Here is a 25,823-nt window from a genome sequence, read left to right as displayed (position 1 = left end):
TTTTTATATTCAGATGATACGTGATGGTTCTTGAGAGAACCCCACTTTACTTTACTTTGCTACAACTTGTGAAAGAGTTTAGAAATTTATCAAGTTACACAACCTCATAGGTGCTGGAACGAGGGGTGGTGCTGGCTTGAAGTGGTTTCCATTATATGCAGTTTTTACAGTTTGATTCAATGGCTCTCAGCACCCCCACTATAAAAATTGTTCTAGCATTCCTACCTGGCCTATCGTACCCACTGCCCATGTCCCCAAACTTTTTCAGTCATGTCCTCCCCTTACCCATAATGGAATCTGTCTGGGGTTCCTCAAGGAATCAATTCTGAAGCACTTAGAGGAGAGGAAAGTGATCAGGAACAGTCAGCATGGATTCACCAAGGGCAAGTCATGCCTGACTAACCTAATTGCCTTCTATGAGGAGATAACTGACTCTGTGGATGAGGGGAAAGCAGTGGATGTGTTATTCCTTGACTTTAGCAAAGCTTTTGATACGGTCTCCCACAGTATTCTTGCCAGCAAGTTAAAGAAGTATGGGCTGGATGAATGGACTATAAGGTTGATAGAAAGCTGGCTAGATCGTCGGGCTCAACGGGTAGTGATCAACGGCTCCATGTCTAGTTGGCAGCCGGTTTCAAGTGGAGTGCCCCAGGGGTCGGTCCTGGGGCTGGTTTTGTTCAATATCTTCATTAATGATCTGGAGGATGGCGTGGACTGCACTCTCAGCAAGTTTGCAGATGACACTAAACTGGGAGGAGTGGTAGATACACTGGAGGGTAGGGACAGGATACAGAGGGACCTAGACAAATTAGAGGATTGGGCCAAAAGAAACCTGATGAGGTTCAACAAGGACAAGTGCAGAGCCCTGCACTTAGGACGGAAGAATCCCATGCACTGTTACAGACTAGGGACCGAATGGCTAGGAAGCAGTTCTGCAGAAAAGGACCTAGGGGTTACAGTGGACGAGAAGCTGGATATGAGTCAACAGTGTGCCCTTGTTGCCAAGAAGGCTAACGGCATTTTGGGCTGTATAAGTAGGGGCATTGCCAGCAGATCGAGGGACGTGATCGTTCCCCTCTATTCGACATTGGTGAGGCCTCATCTGGAGTACTGTGTCCAGTTTTGGGCCCCACACTACAAGAAGGATGTGGAAAAATTGGAAAGAGTCCAGCGGAGGGCAACAAAAATGATTAGGGGGCTGGAGCACATGACTTATGAGGAGAGGCTGAGGGAACTGGGATTGTTTAGTCTGCAGAAGAGAAGAATGAGGGGGAATTTGATAGCTGCTTTCAACTACCTGAACGGGGTTTCCAAAGAGGATGGATCTAGACTGTTCTCAGTGGTACCTGATGACAGAACAAGGAGTAATGGTCTCAAGTTGCAGTTGGGGAGGTTTAGGTTGGATATTAGGAAAAACTATTTCACTAGGAGGGTGGTGAAGCACTGGAATGGGTTACCTAGGGAGGTGGTGGAATCTCCTTCCTTAGAGGTTTTTAAGGTCAGGCTTGACAAAGCCCTGGCTGGGATGATTTAGTTGGGAATTGGAACTGCTTTGAGCAGGGGGTTGGACTAGATGACCTCCTGAGGTCCCTTCCAACCCTGATATTCTATGAACCACGGCCCTGGGGGAGGGAGAGACAAATTCCATAACAGGTAAGGGGGCATGACAGAAAAAGCTTGGGGACCACTGAACTAGACCATGCTGACTCCCCAGGTACAGGTGGGCAAAACCAGCAAATGTATGGCATGAGTTTGGGGAAATTGTTCCTTTGGCTATGGTAAGGGTTTGAGAAAGATTGTGAATAGCAATAGAGACAGAAAGCAGACAAGAGTCAATCTGCTTTATTGGAAGCGTGAAGGACTGCCTGTGCCAGTTCAGAATTCAGTAAGAGAGTTCCTACGTGGTGTTTTGCTACAGATTAGGCAGCTGTGCCAAAACACCAGTGCTTCCCATCTCTCTGTCAGTTTTTAATTTCATTCCCATCGTTTTCTCATTAGAATTCGTAAATAAATCACAGGCAGTAGTTGCGCTTCAACCCTTTTAAAAAAGCCTCCTCCAAGCTTCCTAGCAGAGACCCATATTACTCCAACAAGGTGTACTAGCTGGTCCCTGTCAGCACTACTATTATACTTGGCACTTCACAGCACCTCACTCTTGAGGACCACAAAGCATTTCAGACATTAATCAATTTAGCCTCACAACCCCCAGGACAAACTAGGACAGGATCATTATCCCCATTTTACAGACAGTGAATCAAGGCACAAGCAATATGTGCCAAGTCACAGAGACCTGAGGAAGAGCTAGAAAGCTGGTCTCTCTCCCTACAGAAGCTGGTCCAATCCAACACATTCCCTCACCCACCTTGTCTCGCCAACATCCTGCGGCCCACAGAGCTACAGCAACGCTACATGGAGAAACGGGAACAACCCCTGAGAGCCCTGACCCCCAGCCCGTCCTCTCCGCTCCCCTTTGCCCCCAAGTGCCAGTGGGGGCTTGGAGCTAGGAGCCGCTGCTGGGGGGAGGAGGGGTTGCGGCTCCCTGGGGGCCAGTCCTACTGCCCAGGCCGGCAGGGGAGCCGGGCTCTGGGAAAGTCAGGCGGGTCTCGCCAGGGGGATGAAGTGGCCATGGGGCGAGCCCAGAAAGGAACTCGAATACAGGGAGCGAGCGGCGAGCTCCCACCTAGGAACCAGCGAACTTACCACGTAGCGACCCCCGCCAAGCCCAGCCAGTACCTGCAGCCGCTTCCTCCGCTCGCTGTAGACGCCGCCGAGCGGACAATGAGCCGCTTTCAGACGTGGCCGAGCCCCAGAGCGGCGGGAGGAGCCGGGAAGGGGCTGGTCCGCAGGCAGCACCCCCCGTGGAGCGGGAGCTGGGGTCCCGGGGAGTCAGACGCGCGGGGGCGAAGAGGGGGGTCGCTCGGCCCCTCCTGTCCGCGCCAGCTTGGCCCCTGACGATCGTGTCCTGATTCTTTATGTGTGAACGCGACAAATGGCTCCGGAGCGGGGCAGGTGGCGGGAGGGAGAGTGAAAGAAGGGGATGGGGAGAGCCACGGGGCAAGCGGCGGCGGCGGGGTTGGGGAGAGCCATAGGGCAGGCGGGGTGGGGGAAGGAGCGGGGCTGGGGAGAGCCATAGGGCAGGCGGCGGGGGGAGGGGAGGGAGGGAGGGAGGGAGGGAGGAATGGGGGTGGCCGCTGGAGAGAACTATGGGGCAAAGGGAAGGAGCGGGGCTGGGGAGAAACGCAGGGCAGGCAGGGAGCTGAAAGGAGCCAGGCTGGGGAGAACCCTGGGGAAGGGAAAGAGCCAGGTTGGGGGGGGGGGCTCCAACATGGGGTGGAAGAGCACTGTTGGAATTCCCGGAGGATCTTATCCCACACCCACAGGGCATCATGCAGGAGGAACCACGTTGTTCCAGTGGTGCTCCTGGGGACAGGAGTAGATTTACCATGAAACAAACCATGCGCTGGCACAGGGCCCCCAAAATGCAGGACAAATCTCATTTGACAACCTGCCCCCGAGGCCGGCCAGCGGCGCAGCAGGGTTCAGGCAAGCAGTCTGCCTGCATGTCATGGACAGTAGCCCCGCGTGGCTCCCAGAAGGGGTCGGCTGCTGGCACGTCTCTGCGTGTCCCTGGCTGGGGGAGGCAGCTCCGTGTGCTGCCCCCACCCTGAGCAGCCCACAGCGACCCACTGCTCCCCTCCCCCAAGAGGCGCACAGAGACGTGCCAGCAGCAGGGCTAGGGCATCTCCCTGCCCGCTCTGCCTCCCTTCCTCCGTGCTGCTCCTGGAAGCGGAGGGCATGTCCCTGCAGCCCCTGCGGGGGGGTGTGTGTCTCCGTGGGCTACCCCTGCCCCGAGCACCGACTCCGCAGCTCCCATTGGCTGGGAACTGTGGCCAATGGGAGCTGCAGGGGTGGCGCCTGCGGACAGGGGCACGCGGAGACCCCCTGTCGTCCCCACCACCTAGGAGCCGCTGCCAGAGGGGTGTGTGTGTCGGTCGCTTGCACCCCAACCTCCTGCCCCAATCAAGGTACCTCACTTTATTTTCATTTACTTCCCATTACTTATAAGAGAAGGATGAAGAGAAAAAGAATGAAAAATGGAGGGGGGGGAGAGATGAGAGAATGTTCTTTTCTTGGCTGGGTCCTGAGGGTGGGGGCCGAAAATGAAGCTGCACACAGACCCCCACTAACTCTAAATCTGCCACTGCCTGGGGAGCAGGGGAGGAGGATGTTTTGATGTGTCATTGGGCATTGTTGCATTTTCTATTATTATCTTTCCCACCTCATTGAATAATGGGCCTACACTGTCCTTGGTCTTCATCTTGCTTCTCATGTAGTTGTAAACATTTTCTTGTTACCCTTTATGTCCCTAGCTAGTTTAATCTCGTTTTGTGCCTGCCTTTCTACTTCTATCTCTACATGCTTGTGTTGTTTTTTTAAATGCATCCTTCATAATTTAACCTAGTGTCCACTTTTTGTGGGATTCTTTTTTGAGTGTCAGCTCGTTGATGATCTTCTGATTAAGCCAGGGTGGTTTCTTACCATACCTCCTATCTTTCCAAGGCATTGGGATAGTTTGCTCTTGTTCCCTTAATAATATCTTTATAAACAACTCCCAACATTCCTAAACTCTTTTTTCCCCTTTACACTTGCTTCCCATGGGATCTACCAATTCTGAGTTTGCTAAAGTCTGCCTTTTTGAAGTCCATTGTCTTTATTCAAATTATCAACCAGTTCCTCATTGTTTGTTAGAATTAAATCTAGAACAGCCTCTCCCCTAGTCAGTTTCTCCACCTTCTGTTAAAAACGGTGATTAAGCTTTCTGTAACTGTTGTTCTTCGAGATGTATTTCATATGCCCATTCCACTGTAGGTGTTTGTGCTCCAGTACAGAGTTGTCAGAGTTTTTACTCTTAGCAGAACCTGTCAGAGTGGCCCGAGCACCCTCTGCTGTCTTGTGCACATTGCATCGGCATAAAGGGCTGAGCTGCCCCAGACCCCTCAGTTCCTTCCCATTGGGATTACTCTGAAAGAGAGGGGAAGGAGGGTGGATCATGGAATGGACATGTGCAACACTCCTGTTTTTTCTTCAAGTGATTGCATACATCCATTCTACTGGAATTGACTCACAAGCAATCGCATTTGGAAGTGGGTTCACAGTCTATTTGAACAAGGACTGGAGGACCACTCGTCCAAATTTAGCATGATCTCTAGCTTGTTGAGATTGTATAGTGGGAAGCAAACTTGTGATAGGAAGAACAGGTTGCCACTTGCCAAACATCTAATATGGGCACATGAGCCAGAAGTGCCACAGAAGCCGCTTGGGATCTAGCTAAATGACCCAATACTCTGTGAATACAACCGGCTATCCATGGAAAAATCCTTTGTGTGGAAAATAGACTGCCCTTCATTCTGTCCTCAAATGCAAAAAACAATTGAGACAAAGACCAAAACACTAAAGTTCTTCTGTCTAGAGTGTGCAGTAACTCCTCTCCCTTACTACCATGAGGCTTTGGGAAGAACATCGGTATATAAATTGATATGAGATCACTTTTGTAAGAAACCTTGAATGGGAACAAAGAAAGACTTTATCTGCGTAAAAAAACTCTGTATATGAAGGATGTGATATTAATGCCCTCAACTCCCCTACTCTCCTGGCTATTAAAAATGCTGCCTTCATAGAAAGATGTAACAGAGAGCAGGTTGCTAGAGGCTCAAAGGGACGACCCATCAGCTTTGTTAAGACTAAGTTCAGTCTCCATGGTGGAGTATGGCTCTGTACAAGTGGAAACATCCTGTCCAAGTTGAGACGTTATCTGATTAAAATATGACCATATCGATCATTGGTGCAGCCACTGTTATTTATTTGCAACAAATCTGGTTCAAAATGTAGCATGTAAGATGTCTATGAAAAGGTTATGATTATGCTATCTGCATGCATCTATCATTTTTGTATTTGAAGTTATAAGTATTGGCTCTATACCTGAATTTCAAATGTTTGCTCCTGGAGTAATGCCCCACACAGTATTTAGCTTGCACACCTTGGAGGGACTATTCAAATTAAATGGCTCATCAAGAAACACTTAACTAACAATGGACTATGGGAGACGCCCATCTACACTGAATGGACTGTCCTGCAAATGTACTGTCTGAAGTATAGGTAATGGCTTCCTGCTATAACTAAGCAAAATCAGGCATGGACAGGTGACTTGCCAATTTCACTCAAAACTCCCATCTTTTACCTGTAATTTTCCACTAGCTGTGCTAAGGGCTTTGTTTAAAACAATGGGTTTCCCTCCACATGGCAGAAGCTATACAAGGTCCTGGAAACACCTCCATTTTGCCTCTTTCCTGCTCAGACCTCTAAACTATGAACTTATACTAATGGAAGCATTCTAACCAAGGGACTGAGGTCCTTCCAATGATTTGAAAGCAACCAGAAACTTATCAAGGCAGCAGTTTATTCCATTACTGCTACAAGCCTAAACCAAAAACTTTGCAAGTTACAGTATGTATTTAATTCCTTTAATCAATTTTAACTCACCTTTCTTTCTTTTTATAAATAAACTTTAAAATTTTAAATACTAAAGGACTGGCATCAGCGTAATTTTTGGGTAAGATCTAAATTATATATTGACCTGGGAGTGTAGCTGGTCCTTTGGGATCAAAAGAACAAAGTGAATTACCAAGTAAAATAAAATAAAACATGCAAGTCTGAGTCTAATACAGTAAGAAAACTGAATACAAACAAAATTTCACCCTCAGTGGTGTTCCAGTAAGTTTCCTTAGTTACTGTCCTTTGTTCCAGTTTCTTTCAGGTATCCCTGGGGGTGGAGAGGCTCTCTCTTTAGCCAGCTGAAGACAAAATGGAGGGGTCTCCCAGAGGTTTAAATAGACTTTCTCTTGTGGGTGGAGACCCCCTCCTCTCTCCTATGCAAAGTCCAGCTCCAAGATGGAGTTTTGGAGTCACATGGACAAGTCACATGTCCATGCGTGACTCAGTTTTTACAGGCAGCAGCCATTGTTTACATGCTACCGTGAACATCCTCAGGTAGACTTCTTATGTGGATTGGAGCCTTCCAAGATTCATTGTCCTTTAAGTGTTTCTTGATTGGGCACTTAATTTGCACATTCCTTTCTCAAGAAGCTGACCAAATGCTTTACTAAGACTACTTAGAAATCAAGCAAGTACACAGCCAATATTCCTAACTTTGAATACAACAATGACACATGCATACAAATAGGATGAATAGATTCAGTAGATCATAACCTTTACAGAGATATGTTACATGGCATACGTAGCATAAAACATATTCCAGTTATGTCATATATATATATATACATTCATAAGCATAGTTCCATGAAGCCTTATGGGGTGCACTGTCACAGACATACCTACTGAGGTCAGGGGACAGCCTGATCAGCATCTGGGACTCGTAAAAAGGCAGAGAACAGAGTTTGGTAGAGAAACCACATGGAGGCCCTGAAGTAGGGTCTGGAAAAAGCAGGGGACTTCACTGAAGCAGCCTGGGAGTCAGGGCTCTCTGCCAAAGCAGGGAACACTGAAAGATAGTCCAGAGAAACTGAGACTATGGGTACGTCTATACTTACTTCCTGGTCCGGATGTAAGCGATCGATCTTCTGGGATCGATTTATCGCATCTTGTCTAGACGCGATAAATCGATCCCGGAAGTGCTTGCCATCGACGCCGGTACTCCAGCTCAGCGACAGGAGTATGCGGCATCGACGGGGGAGCCTGCCTGCAGCGTCTGGACCCGCGGTAAGTTCGGACTAAGGTACTTCGAATTCAGCTACGTTATTAACGTAGCTGAATTTGCGTACCTTAGTCCGAAGTGGGGGGTTAGTGTGGACCAGGCCTAAGAGAGGACTCAGTGCTCTAGCCCAGAAGAAGCTGAGAACTAAGAGGAGACCAAGTAGGCAGGGTCGTCCCTAGAGGGTGTGGGACCCAGGACATAGGCGCTGAGTTTCTATCTGCCAGGAGGTGCTCCCCCCATCTCCGCCCAGGCCCCAACCCCACTCCATCCCTTTCCCCAAGGCTCCACCCCCACCCCGCCTCTTTCCACCCCGTCCCTTTCCACCCTCTCCCCAGATCGCACGGCGCCCTCGCTCCTCCCCCCTCCCACCCAGCACCTTCAGACGAAACAGCTGATCAGTGGTAGGTGCTGGGAGGGGGAGGTGCTGATCAGTGGGGCTCACCGGCGGGCAGAAGGTGCTGGGGGGAGGGGGAGGTTGGTGGGGGGGCTCCTCCTCGCTCACCCCCCCACCCGCCTCCTGCATCACCTCCCCGTCCACCTCCTCACAAAGTGCGGGGCCTCCTAAAGTGCGGGGCCTGGGGCAGTCGCTCTGATTAGCCATACCCTAGGGACAGCTCTGCAAGCAGGGAAGACCAAGCAGCCAGTTCTCCCACTCACCAAAAGTTGTTCACTTGACATGGTCTTCACCAAGCACTGCTCTCTCTCCAGTCCCTCTGCTGCTGCGATCCTCCCTCTCCAGCCATGTGGCCTCTTTCTGCACCACCCATCTCCCCCGTTCCTCACACACCATCACTCTGACTTTCTGTGACTTCCAGTCCATCAGCACTAACTTCTTGTCCGCTCTCAGTCCTTTCCTCCCTGCCATCGATATGGTTGTTGATTCTCTCCATGCTTCACTCCTGCCTCCATTTCTCTCTGCATAGGATCTTGCTGATTTCTTCCAAGAGAAAACTAGCAAAATAAGATGCAATGTATGATCCCCTACAGCTCTTGTCTCCCTCTCCCAGGTCATAGACAGAGAAATTTCTCATCTGCTCTCCTCCTCTAACCCCTCTACTTGCCCCAGTGACTCCAGCCCATCTCCTAAACTCCCTCATGCCCCCTTCCATCTGCTACCTTACTCTTCTCCTTAATCTCTCACTCACCTTATAATACAAGTACACTTTAGTCTCATCTTTAATAAATAAAAATAAACAGCCTTGACCCCACTTGCCTCTCCTCCTCTAACCCCTTTACTTGCCCCATTTCCCCTCTCCTTTTCACCTCAAAGCTCACTGAAAGCACTGTTTTGTTACCAGATTTGCCCGTTACTTTGGGGTACGCTCATTTATTATGGTTACTCTTCTGGGGGGGGAGGTTCTGTAATTCTATCAATGTACTGCTTGTGTCACTTGTGTTCTCATACAGAGCTCTACTTCTGCAAGTTCCCTCCCAATGGAGCTATCCTGCAGGACCTAGGTTCCCCAGGGCTGGGTTCTTCCAACCCCAGAATCAGATGAACAGCCACCCATACACATTAACAGAGTGCGTAGGAATGGACCAGGTTAATCTGCACTCCCAAACTGACCCCTTATCTGTCCCTGGACTCAGTAGGCTGGGTCGAACAGCACCTCCAAGTTGTCACCCTCATATGCCATGGGCACCGCACTGGAATAGAATATGCCTGAGCAGGCTGGGTCGAGCAGCACTTCCAAGCTGCCATCCTCATATGCCCCAGGTTCAGCACATCCCTATCCCCACTTTCACGTTACAATTGTTCTGGTAGTAACCCACTTGATGGGCAAACCCCACAGGATTTTTGGGCGCTGCAGGGATCTTTAGCTTAGGTACGAGGAGCGTTGCTGCAGCGCAAATGAGGAAGCCAAAAAACATCCGGGAGGGGGGAGAAGCAGCCAGCTTAACCATAAAGTTATTTATTGCCAGGTAATAACCAAAGGGAAGCCAAACAAACAAAACAGTTATAATATTAAATCTAACTTAAATTTGATTATAAAAGTCAGATTTAGAAAACTATAACTGATCACACAAGTCAGGGTCAGAAGGCGAGAGAGAGAGAGGTGGTGGTAGCTGAGGGTCCGGAGTGCTGGAGACAAGCAGAGCCCCCAGCACGATCAGTCAGGAGATGAAGAAGTTCCAATGGAACTGATGCAGATTTTGGATCCAGGCATCAGAACACTTACTTGAGCATGGGTAGGGATTTTTGTAGGGAAAGAACAATGGTTCAAGGGCGAATACTAGATTTGTTTATGGGTAAACTGATGGCCTAAGGGAGTATACCAAAGTTGTTTTGTTCAGGCTAGACAATAGGAACTGATCATTCCTGGCTATGGGTGGTGTTCCTTCCAGGGAGCTCACAATGCAGTTACGCAGCTTCAGTATTTTAGATACCAACAGAAGATTACTAGAATTGGTCTGATAACTACTGAGCTGGGTGTGTGGAGGCATGGGTTCATTAACATCTGGAGCAGAGATCCCCCATCATGCAGTGCTTCCTTGCTTTTCTGGTCCCAGAGTTCCAAGCGGTTCTTGCCTTGGAATCTCTGTTCGCTAATGGGGATGCCTCCCTGTCCCACCTTAGATGCAAATGAGGCTAGGAGAGTTTCTGTAATCCTGTCACCCTTGTCCGGAGGGGTTTAGGTGTGTCTCCCACTGCCTTTTCATTGCTTTTTGTAAATCTTCCTTCTGATCGGCTTTGGTTCAAGAGAGGCTGTGGGGGGAGGGAAGGTCTTTTGTGAGTCAGACAGGCTGGGTACTGCACCCTGGTTCCCCAAGAACACAGAGCTGATAGGTAACAGTTTACAATCACTGTCTGAAGTTCCTTTCCTCCAATTCCATCCTAGACCCTCTCCAGCCTGACTTCAGCCCCTAGCACTCCACTGAATCCCTTTTCCAGTATGACAGAATATACCCGTGTTCAACCCTACACACTATTGTAATAATTTTTGCATGAAGCATGTCTTTTACGGTATCATTTTAAACTCATAATGTGTTGGGCACTATTGTTCTGATACTGTGTGGCAACACTGTATGTAAAGATGTAAGATTTCCCTGTATGATGTTCTTAACACATGTTCCAAGCCCCACAGCGCTGCCCAAACTGAGGTTGGCAAACATCTGTCCTAAACAAAGGAATGTCTGTTCTGCTTAATTTGCATTTAAGTAGTAAACAGTCATCAAGCAGGAAGGGAAACAAAGAAAACTCCTACAGGTGAGAAAAACCCATCAGGAACATCCTTCCACATAGGCTGTTTCCTAGTGCCCAGCTGGAAATGTTTTTCAAGAGAGGAACTGAAACTATAAAAAGGAGGGTCAAACACCCTAAGACACCCCCCTCTCTCTTCCTGCCCATTGCATTCACTCCACCTGAAACAACAAAGGAAGCATTTGTTCGTCTCTGGGGGAGGGATCCTGACCGACATGTTCTGGTCAGAAAGACTGCTGAAAGCATGTGGTAAGAAACTTTGCTTGAATCTGATACAGTTTATTAGTTAGGTTTTATTAAACATCTTAACTTTGTTTTTCTTGTATATGCCTCATTACTTACACTCACTTAAAATCTACCTCTTTGCAGTTAATAAACTTGGTTTACTGCTTTATCTAATCCAGTGTGTTTAAACTGAAGTGCCTGAATAACCATTTGAGATAATAAGCTGATATAGTATTTCTGGACTTAAAATATTTTGTACTGTCCAGGAGAGGGCTGGAGAGTACAGGACATATTTCTGGGGGAGAAATCTGGGACAGGGTGTGTTGGGGTCACCCTGCAGTACATCCAAGGCTGGTGAGAGCCAGAATGTAACCCAAGTGTGGCTGGCAGGCTGCTGTTACAGACAGACACTCAGGGGGTGGCTTGCATGCTGGAAGGCTGTTTGAGAGTGGCCCAGGTGGGAACTACTTCAGCAAGACATTGTAAGGCACCCAAGAGTGCAGGGAAAGGGTGACATACCTGCTCATTAGTCTGGATTGTACCCTGGTATGTCAGGTTCTCGGATACCCTTTTGCTAGCCAAAGTGCAGAACCAGTACTCCATCCTCATTCTCCTCTTCACTCAGACCTCTCTAGGTCCTCAAATCCAGGCTATATCTAAGTCTTGCTGATTCTTTCTGCATAACATCTAACATATGGTCTTTCTTATCGATTCACACAGCTAAAACTCTTATCCAGTCCTGCATCTTGATTACTGAAACATCCTTTCCTCTGGCCTTGACAAATGCAATCTTGCCCTGCTCATCTCCATTCAGAATGCTGATGCTTTGACCCTGTAACTATTCTCTTTGAATCCCTCCACTGACTCCCCCTTCTCTATTGCACCAAACATAAGCTGCTTATATTCACTTTCAAGGCTTTTAATGGCCTATGCTCATCCTACCTATCATTTCTAATTCACGATCAAGATGTTGACTCTCTCCTCTAATTGGCCAATGATACCTCCCTCCATCGCCACTTGTTACATTTTCAGGCAAGCACCTTCGTGCTCCCCCCACCCCATGATGTTCCTCATGCTTTAGAGATGCCTCCAGTAAACAGTCATAAAGCTACCCCATTAACCGCTTTTAACTTCCTCCTTAAAAGACTCTCCTTTGCCATGATGCCAACAAACAAACAATTGCTGCACTGTTGGTGAACTGCTACCACTGCCTATCATGCTGGCTAGTACAGTCTCACTGCTTCCTTGTATTCATCTATCTGTTAGTATCCATTTGTCAATTATCATACTTTAAATTGTACTTTTGGTTAGGGACAGTCCTTTTGTCCTGTGCTTGTACAGCACCAACCACAATAGGGTCCTGGCCTATGACTAGGTGCTATGGTAATACAAATAAATAATAAAGTCCCAAAATGATAATTAATGTTCCCACATCAACCTTAAGTCTGCCCATCATCCAATGAAAAAATGACACCTAATATTGCATTTTCAAAATATCTGGCATTTAATAAAACCTAATTCACATCATGTTAACATTCTGTCCTCAAAACAAAGGAGCAACACAGAAAGTGACAGGACTGTTGCCTGTTCATGATTTTGGAACATGTACCAGGTCAATGAAAGCATACGTGGAACCACAAACTCTTGGGAAGCGTGCCTTTGCCTCTTCCCCATTCTTTCAAAATCTCTCCCCTCCCATTCCCACACCTCAACACAGTTAAAGGCTTGATAGAACTTCAGTTTTCAGAACTGATTAGTGGTGCCCTTATATACAAAACTAAGACAGTACAAGTAGTTTACACAGTTATTGTTACCATGTGGCTTTCAATTATTATATTGTGTATTTTAGCCAAATTAAAAGCATATCTGATCAGCCAAAGGTGGTATAGATTTCAGCAGAACAGGTGCCATGTTGGCTTGCATGGCTTTTGAAATGCAGTCATATTGCAAAAGATAACATTCTTCTTGAACTGTCAAAAACATGAGAGCACACAATAATCCCAAAGCAGTGCTCTCTCACAGCAACGTGAGGTCTACTAAATACAAAGAAATAAAAATGTCCAGACACTCTAGTCTGTTGTAGCATTAACAGAACATGATCCAGAATGTAACTTATGAAGTTCCTCATCTTCAGAAATACGAGAATTCTAAAGAGAATGAAAATTAAGTAGACTCTCTTATCCTAAGTCTCTTTAAAGTCATTTCAGGTATTTTCTCAGGACTGGTGCTGTTTATAAGAGGAAATTGGCAACACTGGTATTGTGGTCAGTACCTGATTCTGGAACACGAAGATTTTTATCCTGTCAAACACCCAAAGAAAGATAAGCAGGATACTAACATACTGGATCCAGGCAAATTTGATCATTTCCCAGAAACCTGGCTGATATGTAGTAAGAGTCAAGGAGCATTACATAAGAAGCATCTGAAACTTCTATTACACCAACGAAACTTGAAAACTTAAAATTAAATGCAGCACAACTGAATAGATGTATGTATGTATATATGTATATCTAGAGAAGGAAGAGGTTAGAAATAAATCCAGAAAAAAAAATTGGACTAAGGGAATTGAACATCCTTTTCATAAGAGAACCACTAGAAGATGGAGCCATAACAGAGCTAGAACAGGTTTCTAAAACTGCATTAATGTTCCGAGCACAAGTTGCTGCACCTTAGGATCTACATATTTACCAAGAAAAGTTTAGTAACATTTCCACTCCTTTGATATTACATACAGATGAAGTGGGACAGACACTGTATTTTAAGTGCAGAACATTGTTAAATACCTTGTTACCTCACTGGAGTTCACACAACTGCTAAAGGATATAAAATAACTTCCACTGGGTAACGGATAGTGGCATTAATCACAAATGGCGCATCTGCTGCTCTTCCTACCAGCCAAACAGGGTTGGAATCAGAAAGAACTGTTGTTACTGCAATGAAAAAAGAATGAAGGTTCTTAAGGGGCCTTTCAAACTGATACCGAAAACACAAATCCTCAGAGAACAGCCACCAAACATTGTTATATGTAGTCACACATAAACTGTCCTGGGATTGGTAGCCATTAGTTCAGACTTACCATTTCTATCTTGATATGCTGCAATGATGTTAGTGAGATCGTAGTCACTTGCAAAAGGGCTGGTGCCATTGATCACAGATACCTGTTACACAAGGTGATACTTTAATGCCAATATAAAACCTTCATGCCCCACTCTCCAGAAAGTTGCTTTTACCCAATTTTTTACACAAAGTGGTTCTGTCTGTAAAGATAAATAATCCCAGTCCTTGGTCTGAATGGCTTGGCAGCCACAGGACCTTCTCCCACCCTCCAGCTCAGCAAGCACACCTTAGTTTAGAAATTCTGGGTAGGGGTAATTCTGGTCATCACTGATGCAGAAAGGGTAATGAGAAGAAAAAGGGAGAAAGGTTCTCCTCACATTGTATCTGATGTCTACTCCACAATGGTTAAGTGACTGCCTCTGGTGCAATTTCAGGTCTCCGTTCACATAAAGCTGGGACCCTGGAATAGGGGAGGACGACTGGATAAAAGCCATGCTCTGCATCACAAATGTTGACATCCTCTGAAACAGTGAACAGTAGATACAACTGAATATAGGAAAACCCTCCAAAAAATCTTCTACTTTTATAAGTCTACAGAATTTCTGTATGGGTTTTATTTTACATCTTCTTAGCTCTTAAATTTTAGTGTCAGATAATTTTAGACATGAGGCTTCAGAGATTCCAAGGTCAGAAGGGACCATTGTGATCATCTTTTAGTCTGACCTCCTGTATAAACACAGTCCATAGAACTTCCCCCCAAATAGTTTCTACAGCATATCTTTTAGAAAAAAAAACATCCAATCTTGATTTAAAATGGTCAGGGAGGAAGAATTTACCATGACCCTTGGTAAATTGGTCCAATGGTTAATTACCCTCACTATTAAAAAATTACACCTTATTTCCAATCTGAATTTGTCTGGCTTCACCTTTCAGCCACTGGATTGTGTTGTACCTTCTTCTGCTAGACTGAAGAACCCATTATTAAATATTTGTTCTCCGGGTAGATACTTATAGACTGTAATTAAGTCACCCCTTAACCTTCTCTTTGATAAACTAAATAGACTGAACTCTTTGAATCTGGCACTATATGGTATGTTTTCTAATTCTTTAATCATTGGGTTCTTCTCTGAACCCTCTCCAATTTACCAACATCCTTCCTGAATTGTGGGCACCAGAACTGGCCACAGCATTTCAGCAGTCACATCAGTGCCGAATACAAAGGTACAATAACCTCTCTACTCCTACTCGAGATTCCTCTCTTTATGCACCCCAGGATCACATTAGCAGATTTGGCCACAGTGTCACATTTGGAGCTTATTTCCAGCTTATTATCCACCATGACCCTCAAATCTCTTTCAGAGTCACAATTCCCAGGATAGAGTCCCCCATCCTGTAAGTATGGTCTTCACTCTTTGTTCCTAGATGAATACATTTACATTTAGCCATATTAAAACATATCCTGTTTGCTTGCACCCAGTTTACCAAGTGATCCAGATCGCTCTGAATCAGTGATCTGTCCCCTTTATTATTTACTGCTCCCTCAATTTTTGTGTCATCTGAAAACTTTATCAGTGATGATGTTTTCTTTAAGATCATTGATAAAAAAAATATTAAATAGTGTGTAGACAAGAACTGATCCCTGCGCGACTTTACTGGAAACACACCCGCTCAATGACAATTCCCTGTTCACAATTACATTTTGAATCCTATCAGTTAGCCAGATTTTAATCCATTTACTGTGTGCTATGGTTCATTTTATATCATTTTAGTTTTTTTAATCAAAATGTCATGAAGTACCAACTCAAATGCCTTACAGAAAACTATACGAATGTGTTTATTTGGTTATTAGAAGTTAACTACCTTAACTGCTACTCAAACTAGTTTATAGAAGCCCCACAGAATTCTACGTCACACCAGAGAATACAACATTTTATAGCTGATGAAAAAGACAAACATTTGGCCATCTGACATAGTGGAAACCCAATGATTAAGCAAATGTAAATTCATCTGAGATAAATACTTTAAAAATGCTCATCATGGGATATGCATGCTGAGAAGCAGGAATTCCTGCCCAAAGGGTGAGCTGAAGTAGATGGCTCCTTGGCCTTTTTTGGCCATGTAACCTACTGGAAGATTCCTACACTAATTTATTATAAGGGCAAAGCACGAAGAATTTCAGAACCTTCCACATATTAATAATTGCCCCCAAAAAACCCAACCTTTGTTAACATACAATTAAGGTTGACTGGTAGCGCACCTATACTTAAACCGCTGAAAATAAGGAAATATAAAGTTATGGTAAAGGACTCCCAGGCCGCACTGCTACGCAAGCTTAAGTCTTCTTCTCTGCAGTTAGCAATAAGCACCAGAAAAAAACAAAATCTGACCTATCCCTAACAAAATATGCCATTTCCTGTGTCGTCTTGTGTCCAACACAATGCTTTACAATTATTCCTCATCTTAACACCTACTGAAACCTCACTGTGGCAGGTGTAGCCTTCACCTGATCTAAGGATTAGTTCCAGCAAGTTGCCAAAGCTTGTTCTCCCATTTCAGGAGAGGTGCATGTGCAGGAACAGGTGCAACTAGAGAAACGAGAGATCTCTTTTTTTTCTGGACTGTGATATGCAGGAGGTTCAAGTAGATCACAATGGACACTTGGCTCTAAAATCTAAGAACATATGAAAGAGTGGTAAGAATATCTGCTAAAATGGCTGCCACTGTCACCCCTAGAGGCTGACATTTCACTAGGTATGGCAAGAAGATAAGGGAATTTAAGTATGTAGCATCCTTTTCTAACAAACTCTTGCATATTCTCAGTGCCCACCAGAACCCCATAGCTACACTAGCATTCACACAGTGCCATGCATTCTTTCTGTCCTCTGCACTGTACTACTGCCTTGGAGAGTTCTAGCAGTCTGGTGACATATGCACCATAAAGCTCAGTCAGGAGTAACCAAAGGTGATGTCCCTTTGGTTGGAAAGTAGGGAGAAAAATCAAACATTGATTTAGTTAGTCCTGACATACAGCAGACTTAATAAAAAATGTAAATAATGATCTTTTTTATTATCTATTACATTATTGCTACAGGAATGTCACACTGGGCACTCAAATAGCATTGTGATAGGGCCACCTACATTAACAGAATCTGAGCTACTCACATGTAATTGGTAGGAGAAAGTCAGAATGAGCTGGACAGCAAGTACTTGTTCTGTAGATTGTAGAGGAAGCTCTAATTTAAAATGTAATTGGTCCATTTTGCCATCATGATTCTTGTCTTCTTCTCTAGTCTATAAGATACAAGAACTTTATCAGAAATGCATGGCTTGGTAATGGTCTCTTATTACAGGCAGATATCTGGAAGTTAATTACAGCAAGCAGACACTAAAAAAAGAATCTCAAGATGAACAGACTACATGTGCAGGGGGAAAAAAGATACATCCTTATAATGCTGCATCCATTTTGCCTTGAACTCACAGCAAGCAGACTAGAGAAATGACAGGACTCTACAGTTCAATGTTCGGTTCATTAATGATCTGGATGATGGGATGGACTGCACCCTCAGCAAGTTCGCAAATGACACTAAGCTGGGGGGAGAGGTAGATATGCTGGAGGGTAGGGATAGGGTCCAGAGTGACCTAGACAAATTGGAGGATTGGGCCAAAAGAAATCCAATGAGGTTCAACAAGGACCAGTGCAGAGTCCTGCACTTAGGATGGAAGAATCCCAAGCACTGCTACATGCTGGGGACTGACTGGCTAAGCTGCAGTTCTTCAGAAAAGGACTTCGGGATTACAGTGCACAAGAAGCGGGATACGAGTCAACAGTGTGCCCTTGTTGCCAAGAAGGCTAATGGCATATTGGGCTGCATTAGTAGAAGCGCTGCCAGGGGATTGAGGGAAGAGCTTATTTCCCTCTATTTGGCACTGGTGAGGTCACATCTGGAATACTGCATCCAGTTTTGGGCCCCCTATTACAGAAAGGATGTGAACAAATTGGAGAGAGTCCAGCGGAGGACAACGAAAATGATTATAGAGCTGGGGCACATGACTTATGAGGAGAGGCTGAGGGAACTGGGCTTATTTAGTCTGCAGAAGAGAAGAGTGAGGGGGGATTTGATAGCAGCCTTCAACTACCTGAAGGGGGGTTCCAAAGAGGATGGAGCTAAGCTGTTCTCAGTGGTGGCAGATGACAGAACAAAAAGCAATGGTCTTAAGTTGCAGTGGGGGAGGTCTAGGTTGGATATTAGGAAACACTATTTCACTAGAAGGGTGGTGAAGCACTGGAATGGGTTATCTAGGGAGGTGGTGGAATCTCCATCCTTAGAGGTTTTTAAGGCCTGGCTTGACAAAGCCCTGGCTAGGATGATTTAGTTGAGGTTGGTCCTGCTTTGAACAAGGGGTTGGACTAGATGACCTCCTGAGATCTCTTCCAACCCTAATCTTCTATATTCTCACAAGACTGTCAGGTAGAACAGTTTGCCACTGAAATCAGAACAAGGCACTTGGGAACTACTATCAAGAGGTTAGAAGCTGAAACCACTATCAAATAGCAAACCAAAAGACACTCTACACAATCCTTTGTGACATTTCTTTTCTTAGATCTCTTCCAGTGTCTATTTTCCCTTTGACACTGTGTCTATTTCTCTACTTGCAGAGAAAATCTCTTGAATTTATCTCTCTTTATCCAATGCATCTATTTGTTTAGCATTCTCCATTCATTCTCTCTTTAATGTTTTTCTAATTATACCTTACCAGCTTATTTTAGCTCTGTACCTCCTTCCCTCATGTCTTCCTCTTTCATTCTCTACTGTATCATATATACCCTCATGGTCTGCACATACCCCCGCAGCCCATAAGGGCCTTTTACTTGGTGTCACCACCTCCCTCATCACCGGAGGTTTCCCAAGCTGCTGTGTGGGGCAACTGGCACGAACCCCAAACACAGATAATTAAGACAACAGGGCATCCCAATTGGCACCCACTTACCACCCCACCCCATTGTAGGTAACCTACCGAGATGAGTGGAACTCGCAGTTGGTCTTCCTGGAGGTGGTTGAAGGCTGGAAATGTGCTCCAAGCCAGGAAGCTGCCTGGGTCAGCTCCAGTCATAGCCACCAGCAGCACCTCATACTGAAATTGTACTGTGGGCTGCTCCATGTAGGTACTTTGCTTCAGCCAAAGTCCTGCAAGTAGAGAGACAATGGGAGAATCAGTGCTGGGAATGAGGGTGAAGGAGAAGTGAACCCTGGGAGGGTCAGGCCTCTCCCTGGTGTTGCTGCTGGCCATCCAGAGTTTCACTCACCCAATTAAAATTTGCCCTGAGCTGGGGGATGAGACGGTTCTGAGCCTAGTGGAGTCATGGGCACCAGGTTTGTATAATTTTTGGTGGTGCCCACAATGGGTCCAAGCAGAGCCGTCCCATCCATAGGACAGACCAGGGCAACCGCCCCGAACCCCGCGCTTCAGGGGGACGTGGGTCCAGGGCAGCCTAGGGAATTAGCGGGGGGCCTGGCACATGCAGAATGAGCAGCCCAGCCTGCTCCGCCCCACCCCACCAGCTCCCGGTGTTGCTCAGGGGAGGAGGCAGAAGACAGAAAGAGGCAAAGTGGGGGCAGGGGTGGAATGGGGGCAGGGAGGGGGCGGAGCAGGGGTGGGAAGAGGCAGGGCGGGGCGGGGCAGAGCAGGGTGGTCTGGGTCGCTCGCTGCTGCCAGCGCCAGGCCCCCCGCTAGTCCCCAGGCTGCCCTGGACCCCACGTCCCCCTGAAGAGTGGGGCCCCCAAAGCACGGGACCTGAGGTGATTGCCCCACTCCATCGTATGGATGGAATGGCTCTGAAAATATAAGCCCAAATATTGGTGGAACCAGGACCACCTTCCTGAATATTGGTGGAGCACGGGCACCATGGGCCCATATAACTCACTGCCTGTGAGTGGAGTCTGTTCCCGGGCAGATTCATTCAGTGGAATTAAAAGAAAGCCTGTGAGAAATCAAGGCCATAATCCAACCTGACAACGCTGTTCTCGCACCAGGCCACCCCAAGTGGCATCATTGCCTCAGAGGCTCTGTGGGACATCATCTCCTGGAAGACTGATGGTAGGCAGGGCATGGAGGTCCAGGGTGGAGGGAGGTGCTGCTTGGAGGGCTGGGTGAGGGTGTAGTACCTAAGGGAGCACTAGAGGGGCTGGTGGCCAGCAAGGCAGGGGTCCTTGGGGCCCGACAGCCACAGGTGTCCTTGCCACGCAGTGGCTCTGACATGCCTCAGTAGGTACGTCAGCACCCAGGGCAAGATCTCCAGGGTCAGGGAGGGTCAGGTTGGGGGTGGATGGCTGGGTGCCTTAGTTTCCAAGAAAAACAACAACGAGTCCGGTGGCACCTTAAAGACTAACATTTATTCCATGCATCTGAAGAAGTGGGGTTTTTTAACCCACAAAAGCTTATGCCCAAATAAATCTGTTAGTCTTTAAGGTGTGACCGGATTCCTCGTTGTTTTTGTGGATACAGACTAACACGGCTACCCCCGATACTTAGTTCCCAGGGAATGTCCTCGCTGGGCGCCAGCCCTGCAGGAGCCTGGGGCCAGGCAGGCCGGGAGGGGGCGGCCCGCAGGGGGCAAGTGGCGGGTGAGGGGGGCGTGCAGCAGGGCCTGGAAGCCGAGCGAGGGGGGATGCCAGGCTCCGGGACCGGACGTGGGCTGGGCCCGGGCTGCCCCCCGGTCGGGGAGCTCACCCTGACTCCGATACGCCACTAGCAGCGGCGGCAGGTAGGTGAGTGCCCACAGCAGCAGCAGCCCCAGCGCCGCTGTAGAGCAGAGCCCGGCGCGGTAGCGGACGCCGGGCCCGGGGTGGGAGAAGAGCTCCAGCTGGGCCATGGCGGGCAGGCCTCGGGCGTCCGCCAAAGCCAGACTCCGTTACCAGGGGAACTGTTACAGACTAAGATTGACAAGAAATCAAACCAATCAGAGTGCCCGACTCCAGCTGGGTGGGATGAGTATGACCTTATCCAATGATAATGCACCCGTGGGCTCAACAGCGAACCAGAGGCAAAGCCTGGGGCTCCGCCTCTACCTTTCCGGGCGTTCCTGCCCTTCCCGCAGTAGGGTCCCTGGCGGGGGTCTGAGAACCGCCGCCTTGCGGGAGGGAGGCAGTTGCTGCTGCAGGCCTGAGTGCCGCCCTCCCCTCCCGACAGGGGCTCACGGTGACGGGCGCCTTACGGTTCAGTTCAAAGGGCCCGTTCCGGGACGAGCCCCACAAGGGGCGACAGGGGAGTGCTACGGGTCGTGCCATCGCTGCCCGTTGCTGGCCCGGTGCCAGGGGGCTCCTCAGGCAAACCTCATGATGCCTGCTAATGCGAGGGAATCTCTCCCCTTCCCATTTCCGGCACTGGCACAGAAAACGCCTCGCTCGCGCTGGGCTTGCACAGGGCTTTCCGCCTCCCGTCCCGACGTTACGGGGCGGTCACTGACTCGCAGTGTGGCAAGCCCGATGCGCGGGCTCCGTGCCAGGGCCGGGAGCAGCCTGCGCTGTTGACGCTTTTGTTATTCCTACTAACGCGCGGCGCTGTTTGGTGCGCGTAGCTGGGGGAGGATGGGGACCGGGCTGGGCGGCGGGAGTGATGGGAGGGCGCTGCGAGAAGAGGACACGGTTACCAGGCGAGCAGGCTGCCTCACTGCGGCGAGGGGGGGACACCGCGCCTGGCCTTACACAAAACGTCAAAACCGGCGCAAAGCATTTAAGTTTCGTACGCGCCACGTGACCCCAGCCCAAGGTCCCCGGATGTCAGGGCCCTTCCCCCATCCCGGTTGCTCGGTCACCGTAGGCCGGAAACCCCGCCCCTTCGCCTGGTTGCTAGGGAACTTGTGAGCAGGAAGCCCCGCCCGCCGAGCTGTTGTTGTGACGGTGACAGGCCCGGCCCGACCTGGCACCAACCCCCCCGGCCGGACCTCCGGGCACCGACCCCCGCTGGCTCCGCTTCGCCCCGCACCATGAAGTGGATGTTCAAGGAGGATCATGCGCTGGGTAAGGAGGCGGGGCTGGGGCTGCGCTGGCTCGGGACACTGCCCCCGCTGCTGACCCGCCCCCTCCGAGCCCAGGAGGGCCATGACCCACTGCTCCCCCAGGTCTCACCAGGCTCGTAGCTCGAGCGGTGCCGTACGCAAAGCCCGCAGCACGGCCCCCCTCTCGGCCACCATCTCTCCAGAGGCCTCCCTAGTTCACCCTCTCACTGCCCCCGTCCCCCACACGCAGTGATACCCCTCTCTCCAGTCCACCCCTCCCCCGCAGGCAGAGGGCACTGACCCTTTTCCACCAACCCTCTCCAATCCATTGCACATCTTTAGTAGAGACACATCCCTGGGGGGACCCTAGCGCTGTTACTCAGGAGTTCAGTCCCTTAAGTAGCATAGGGAGGTATGAAAGAGCTGGCAGGAAAGATTCTCCTACTGATCCTGTCTCCTTCATCTCTCCTATTCCTCCTAGGTCTACTCTACGTTGCCCAGGGTCTGAGCCATGTTGTCATTTTTCTAATTAAATGTTTTGTTTACAGAGCACAGATGTGTAGAGTCTGCAAAAATCCGAGCCAAATACCCAGACCGTGTGCCGGTGAGTAACCCATGCCACTCCTGTATCACCACTTCCTCCCCCATATCCTGTTACTCTGTCCAGGTGAAGTAAACTTCCTCTCCTCCCTGCGACCCACCCCTCTGATCACATTCTGATGAGTAGCCTCATGCGGCATATGCTTCTAGCTGTTAACACAACCCTCCAACAATCTACCCCCAACTATGTACTGGTAAGTAACTACCATCCCCGACTTCCCAAATAATATCTTCTGGACACCTTTTTGGTCCCAATACTGTCACCCTCCCGATGAGTGATCTCATCGGAGCAGCCCTCACCTAGCTACATCCTAGTGACTACTTCCTCCATGCCTGATCTCTAGCCAGGTCACATCTCAGTGACTCACCCTCTGTGCATGCTCATATGCCCTGACTACATCCAGGTGAGTGACACCTTGTACTATGCATCAGAGGGGTAGCCATATTAGTCTGTATCCACAAAAACAACAAGGAGTCCTGGGGCACCTTAAAGACTAACAGATTTATTTGGGCATATGCTTTTGTGGGTAAAAAAACCACTTCTTCAGATGCATGGAGTGAAAGTTACAGATGTATGCTTGTATCTGTAACTTTCACTCCGTGCATCTGAAGAAGTGGTTTTTTACCCACGAAAGCTTATGCCCAAATAAATCTGTTAGCCTTTAAGGTGCCGCCGGACTACACCTTGTACCATATCCATTTCTCTGTCCAGTCATTTCCCTGCCATTGCAGGGGCCTTTGGCACTGCTGCACTTTAGTCCCTCCTAGTCTCTGCCTGTGACACATAATACTCTGGTCTCCTGTGGGGTATATATGGAGATCTAATTTCATTTATTGGGTTTTGTGGGTGTTGGTTGCCTATGATATACAGGAGATCAGACTAGATGATCTGGTGATCCATTCTGGCCTTAAACTATGACTCAGTCACATCTTGGTGAGCTCTCCATTCATGCATCCAATCTGACAGGATTTTAGTGGGTAACCCTTTCTGCACAGTTGCCCATATGATCACTTAGTAGTGGATGACTCTCCCTCCCCTCTGAGATCATGTCCCTGTAAGGGATTCCCCTCTAGCTGTGTCCTAGTGCTGTGGTCTCCAAAGTGGGGTGCACAAGAGGATCCTTCAGGGTGCGCAGCAGGAGCAGCGCTGGTGGAGCAGCGCCGCTTCTTTTTTTTCTCCCCTCCCTCGGCAGTTCGGCTGGGAGGCCGAGCGGCCTTTTTTTTTTTTTTTTTTTTTTTTTTCTTTCTTCGTTGGTTCGGCCGGGAGCGGGAGGTGCATGCTCAAAAATTTTTTACTGATGGGGTGTGTGATCAAAAAAGTTTGGAGACCACTGTCCGAGTGAGTTAAACCACCACACCTCATGCCATATCCTGGTGAGCAACACCTCCACATCTTCTAGCCAAATACCTGTGAGCAAACCTCTGCACCCCATCTGAGTACCAGATATTGATACACCCTTCCCCACCCCAACCTCCCAATCCATGAATGAACCCCATCAGACAACCCAGGGAGCAACCCTGTGACCCTTATCTTGTTGGTGTATTCCTTCCCCCAACTCTGTTCCATCAAGCCCACATCACAACTCCATTCTGACAGTCACCTTAATCTCCTCAAGTCTATGCTGATACTATTCTTGCCTGTCCCATGCTGACTACTTCTTGATGAGCTGAACCTGCCCCCTCCCAATCCAACTGCCCCCTGGTGTGCAGTTCCTAGCCCATCAACAATCTCCTGGTGATCAACTTCACATCTTGACAAGTATCCCTCTCCCAGACTGTGTCTCTTTGAGTAAGGATAGCCAGAATTCTATCCAGATCAGCTTCTAGTAACCAACCCTGGGAGAGAAGGAGAGACATCAGAGCTGGTATTCTGAAATGTGGCAACCCGCAACAAAGAACGGCGGGAATCAATCCCAAAATGCATTGATACATTCCATCCTCAGCAAATGCTTCATTTGTTGGGGCCTAAATCTCAAACATATTGACTTGCCCTCTGGGGCAGATGTTTGACATATCAAATATTTCTCCTAGGCCTGAGGCTGATCTTTTAGGCCTTATCTATACTAGTAGAGTGATCTATTGCAGACTATTAGGGAGGCAATGTGGTGTAGTGGATAGAGCACTGGACAGGGACTCAGGAGACCTGAGTTCTGTTCCCAGCTCTGTTCCTGCTTGGTCAAATCACTTCATCTCTCTGTGCTTCAGTTTCTATCTATAAAATGGGAATAATGATGCTTACCTTATTTGTAAAATGCTTTGAGATCTACTGATGAAAAGTATTATGTAAGAGCTAAGTATTAGTTACTACCAATTAGTTAACACTGCCATTTCACTTGGTACTGTATAATACACAAATGCCCCCAGAAGCATTTAGTCTGAAATAGACACATGGGTGCAGGTGATTTTTGTTATTTAAAAGAAAAAACCTCACTTTGAGAAGTAGTGGACACTGGTGTTTGGCATTAGTGGGCCCCCTTACCCGATAGGAAAAGGCCACTTCAGCAAAGTCACTGTATGATTGAGACCTGCTAGAACAGGGGCGGGCAAACTTTTTGGCCTGAGGGCCGCATCGGGTTTCCAAAATTGTATGGAGGGCTGGTTACGGGCGGCTGTGCCTCCCCAAACAGCCAGGTGTGGCCTGGCCCCGCCCCCTATCCAACCCCTTCTGCTTCTCGCCTCCTGATAGGCCCCCCTGGGACTCCTGCCCCATCCAACCCCCCCATTCCCTGTCCCCTGACAGCCCCTGGAACCCCCATCCCTGACTGCCCCCCGCCACGCTATCCAACCCCTCCTCTTATTCCTGACTGCCCTGCCAGGACCCCTGCCCCATCCAACCACCTCTTCTCCCTGTCCCCTGACTGCCACCAGAACCCCTGTCCCTGACTGCTCCCCGCCACCCCATCCAGTCCCCTCTCTCCTTCCTGACTGCCCCCTGGGGATCCCTGCCCCCATTCAACCCCCCTGTTCTCTGC

The 25,823-nt window shown here is 48.2% G+C and overlaps 2 protein-coding genes across 2 annotated transcripts in view; one reads left to right on the top strand and one right to left on the bottom strand.

Moving 5' to 3' along the window:
• Nucleotides 1-12,911: 12,911 nt before the first annotated feature.
• LOC113409392 (transmembrane protein 231-like) lies at nt 12,912-21,159 on the bottom strand. The gene is made up of 7 exons (XM_026663244.1): nt 20,985-21,159; nt 19,272-19,441; nt 17,418-17,546; nt 14,633-14,776; nt 14,275-14,356; nt 14,023-14,128; nt 12,912-13,585 (listed from the first exon to the last, which is right to left on the bottom strand). Exons 1-7 carry the CDS (start codon nt 21,124-21,126, stop codon nt 13,414-13,416), a joined length of 945 nt encoding a protein of 314 aa, XP_026519029.1. The 5' UTR covers nt 21,127-21,159; the 3' UTR covers nt 12,912-13,413.
• Nucleotides 21,160-22,067: 908 nt separating this feature from the next.
• LOC113409393 (gamma-aminobutyric acid receptor-associated protein-like 2) overlaps nt 22,068-25,823 on the top strand; it is a 30,204-nt gene continuing 26,448 nt past the window's right edge. The window contains exons 1-2 of the mRNA XM_026663245.2: nt 22,068-22,273; nt 22,800-22,855. Coding sequence (XP_026519030.1) covers nt 22,240-22,273; nt 22,800-22,855 — 90 coding nt within the window. The 5' untranslated portion in view covers nt 22,068-22,239. The remainder of the gene's footprint in view (nt 22,274-22,799; nt 22,856-25,823) is intronic.

This window comes from Terrapene carolina, unplaced genomic scaffold (assembly GCF_002925995.2).
Source record: "Terrapene carolina triunguis isolate 2854851 unplaced genomic scaffold, T_m_triunguis-2.0 Scaffold32922, whole genome shotgun sequence".
NCBI classification, from domain to species: domain Eukaryota; kingdom Metazoa; phylum Chordata; order Testudines; family Emydidae; genus Terrapene; species Terrapene triunguis.
This window is presented reverse-complemented; position numbering and strand designations above follow the sequence as displayed.

What these genes read in the sequence shown, in the direction of transcription:
- LOC113409392 (XM_026663244.1), bottom strand. Translation starts at nt 21,126, where the DNA reads ATGGCCCAGCTGGAGCTCTTCTCCCACCCCGGGCCCGGCGTCCGCTAC. An exon ending in AGTGGCGTATCGGAGTCAGG is followed by an intron (nt 19,442 to 20,984) that starts GTGAGCTCCCCG and finishes CTCTACTTGCAG; the next exon opens with GACTTTGGCTGAAGCAAAGT. An exon ending in CTTTCTCCTACCAATTACAT is followed by an intron (nt 14,777 to 17,417) that starts GTGAGTAGCTCA and finishes TCACTGTTTCAG; the next exon opens with AGGATGTCAACATTTGTGAT.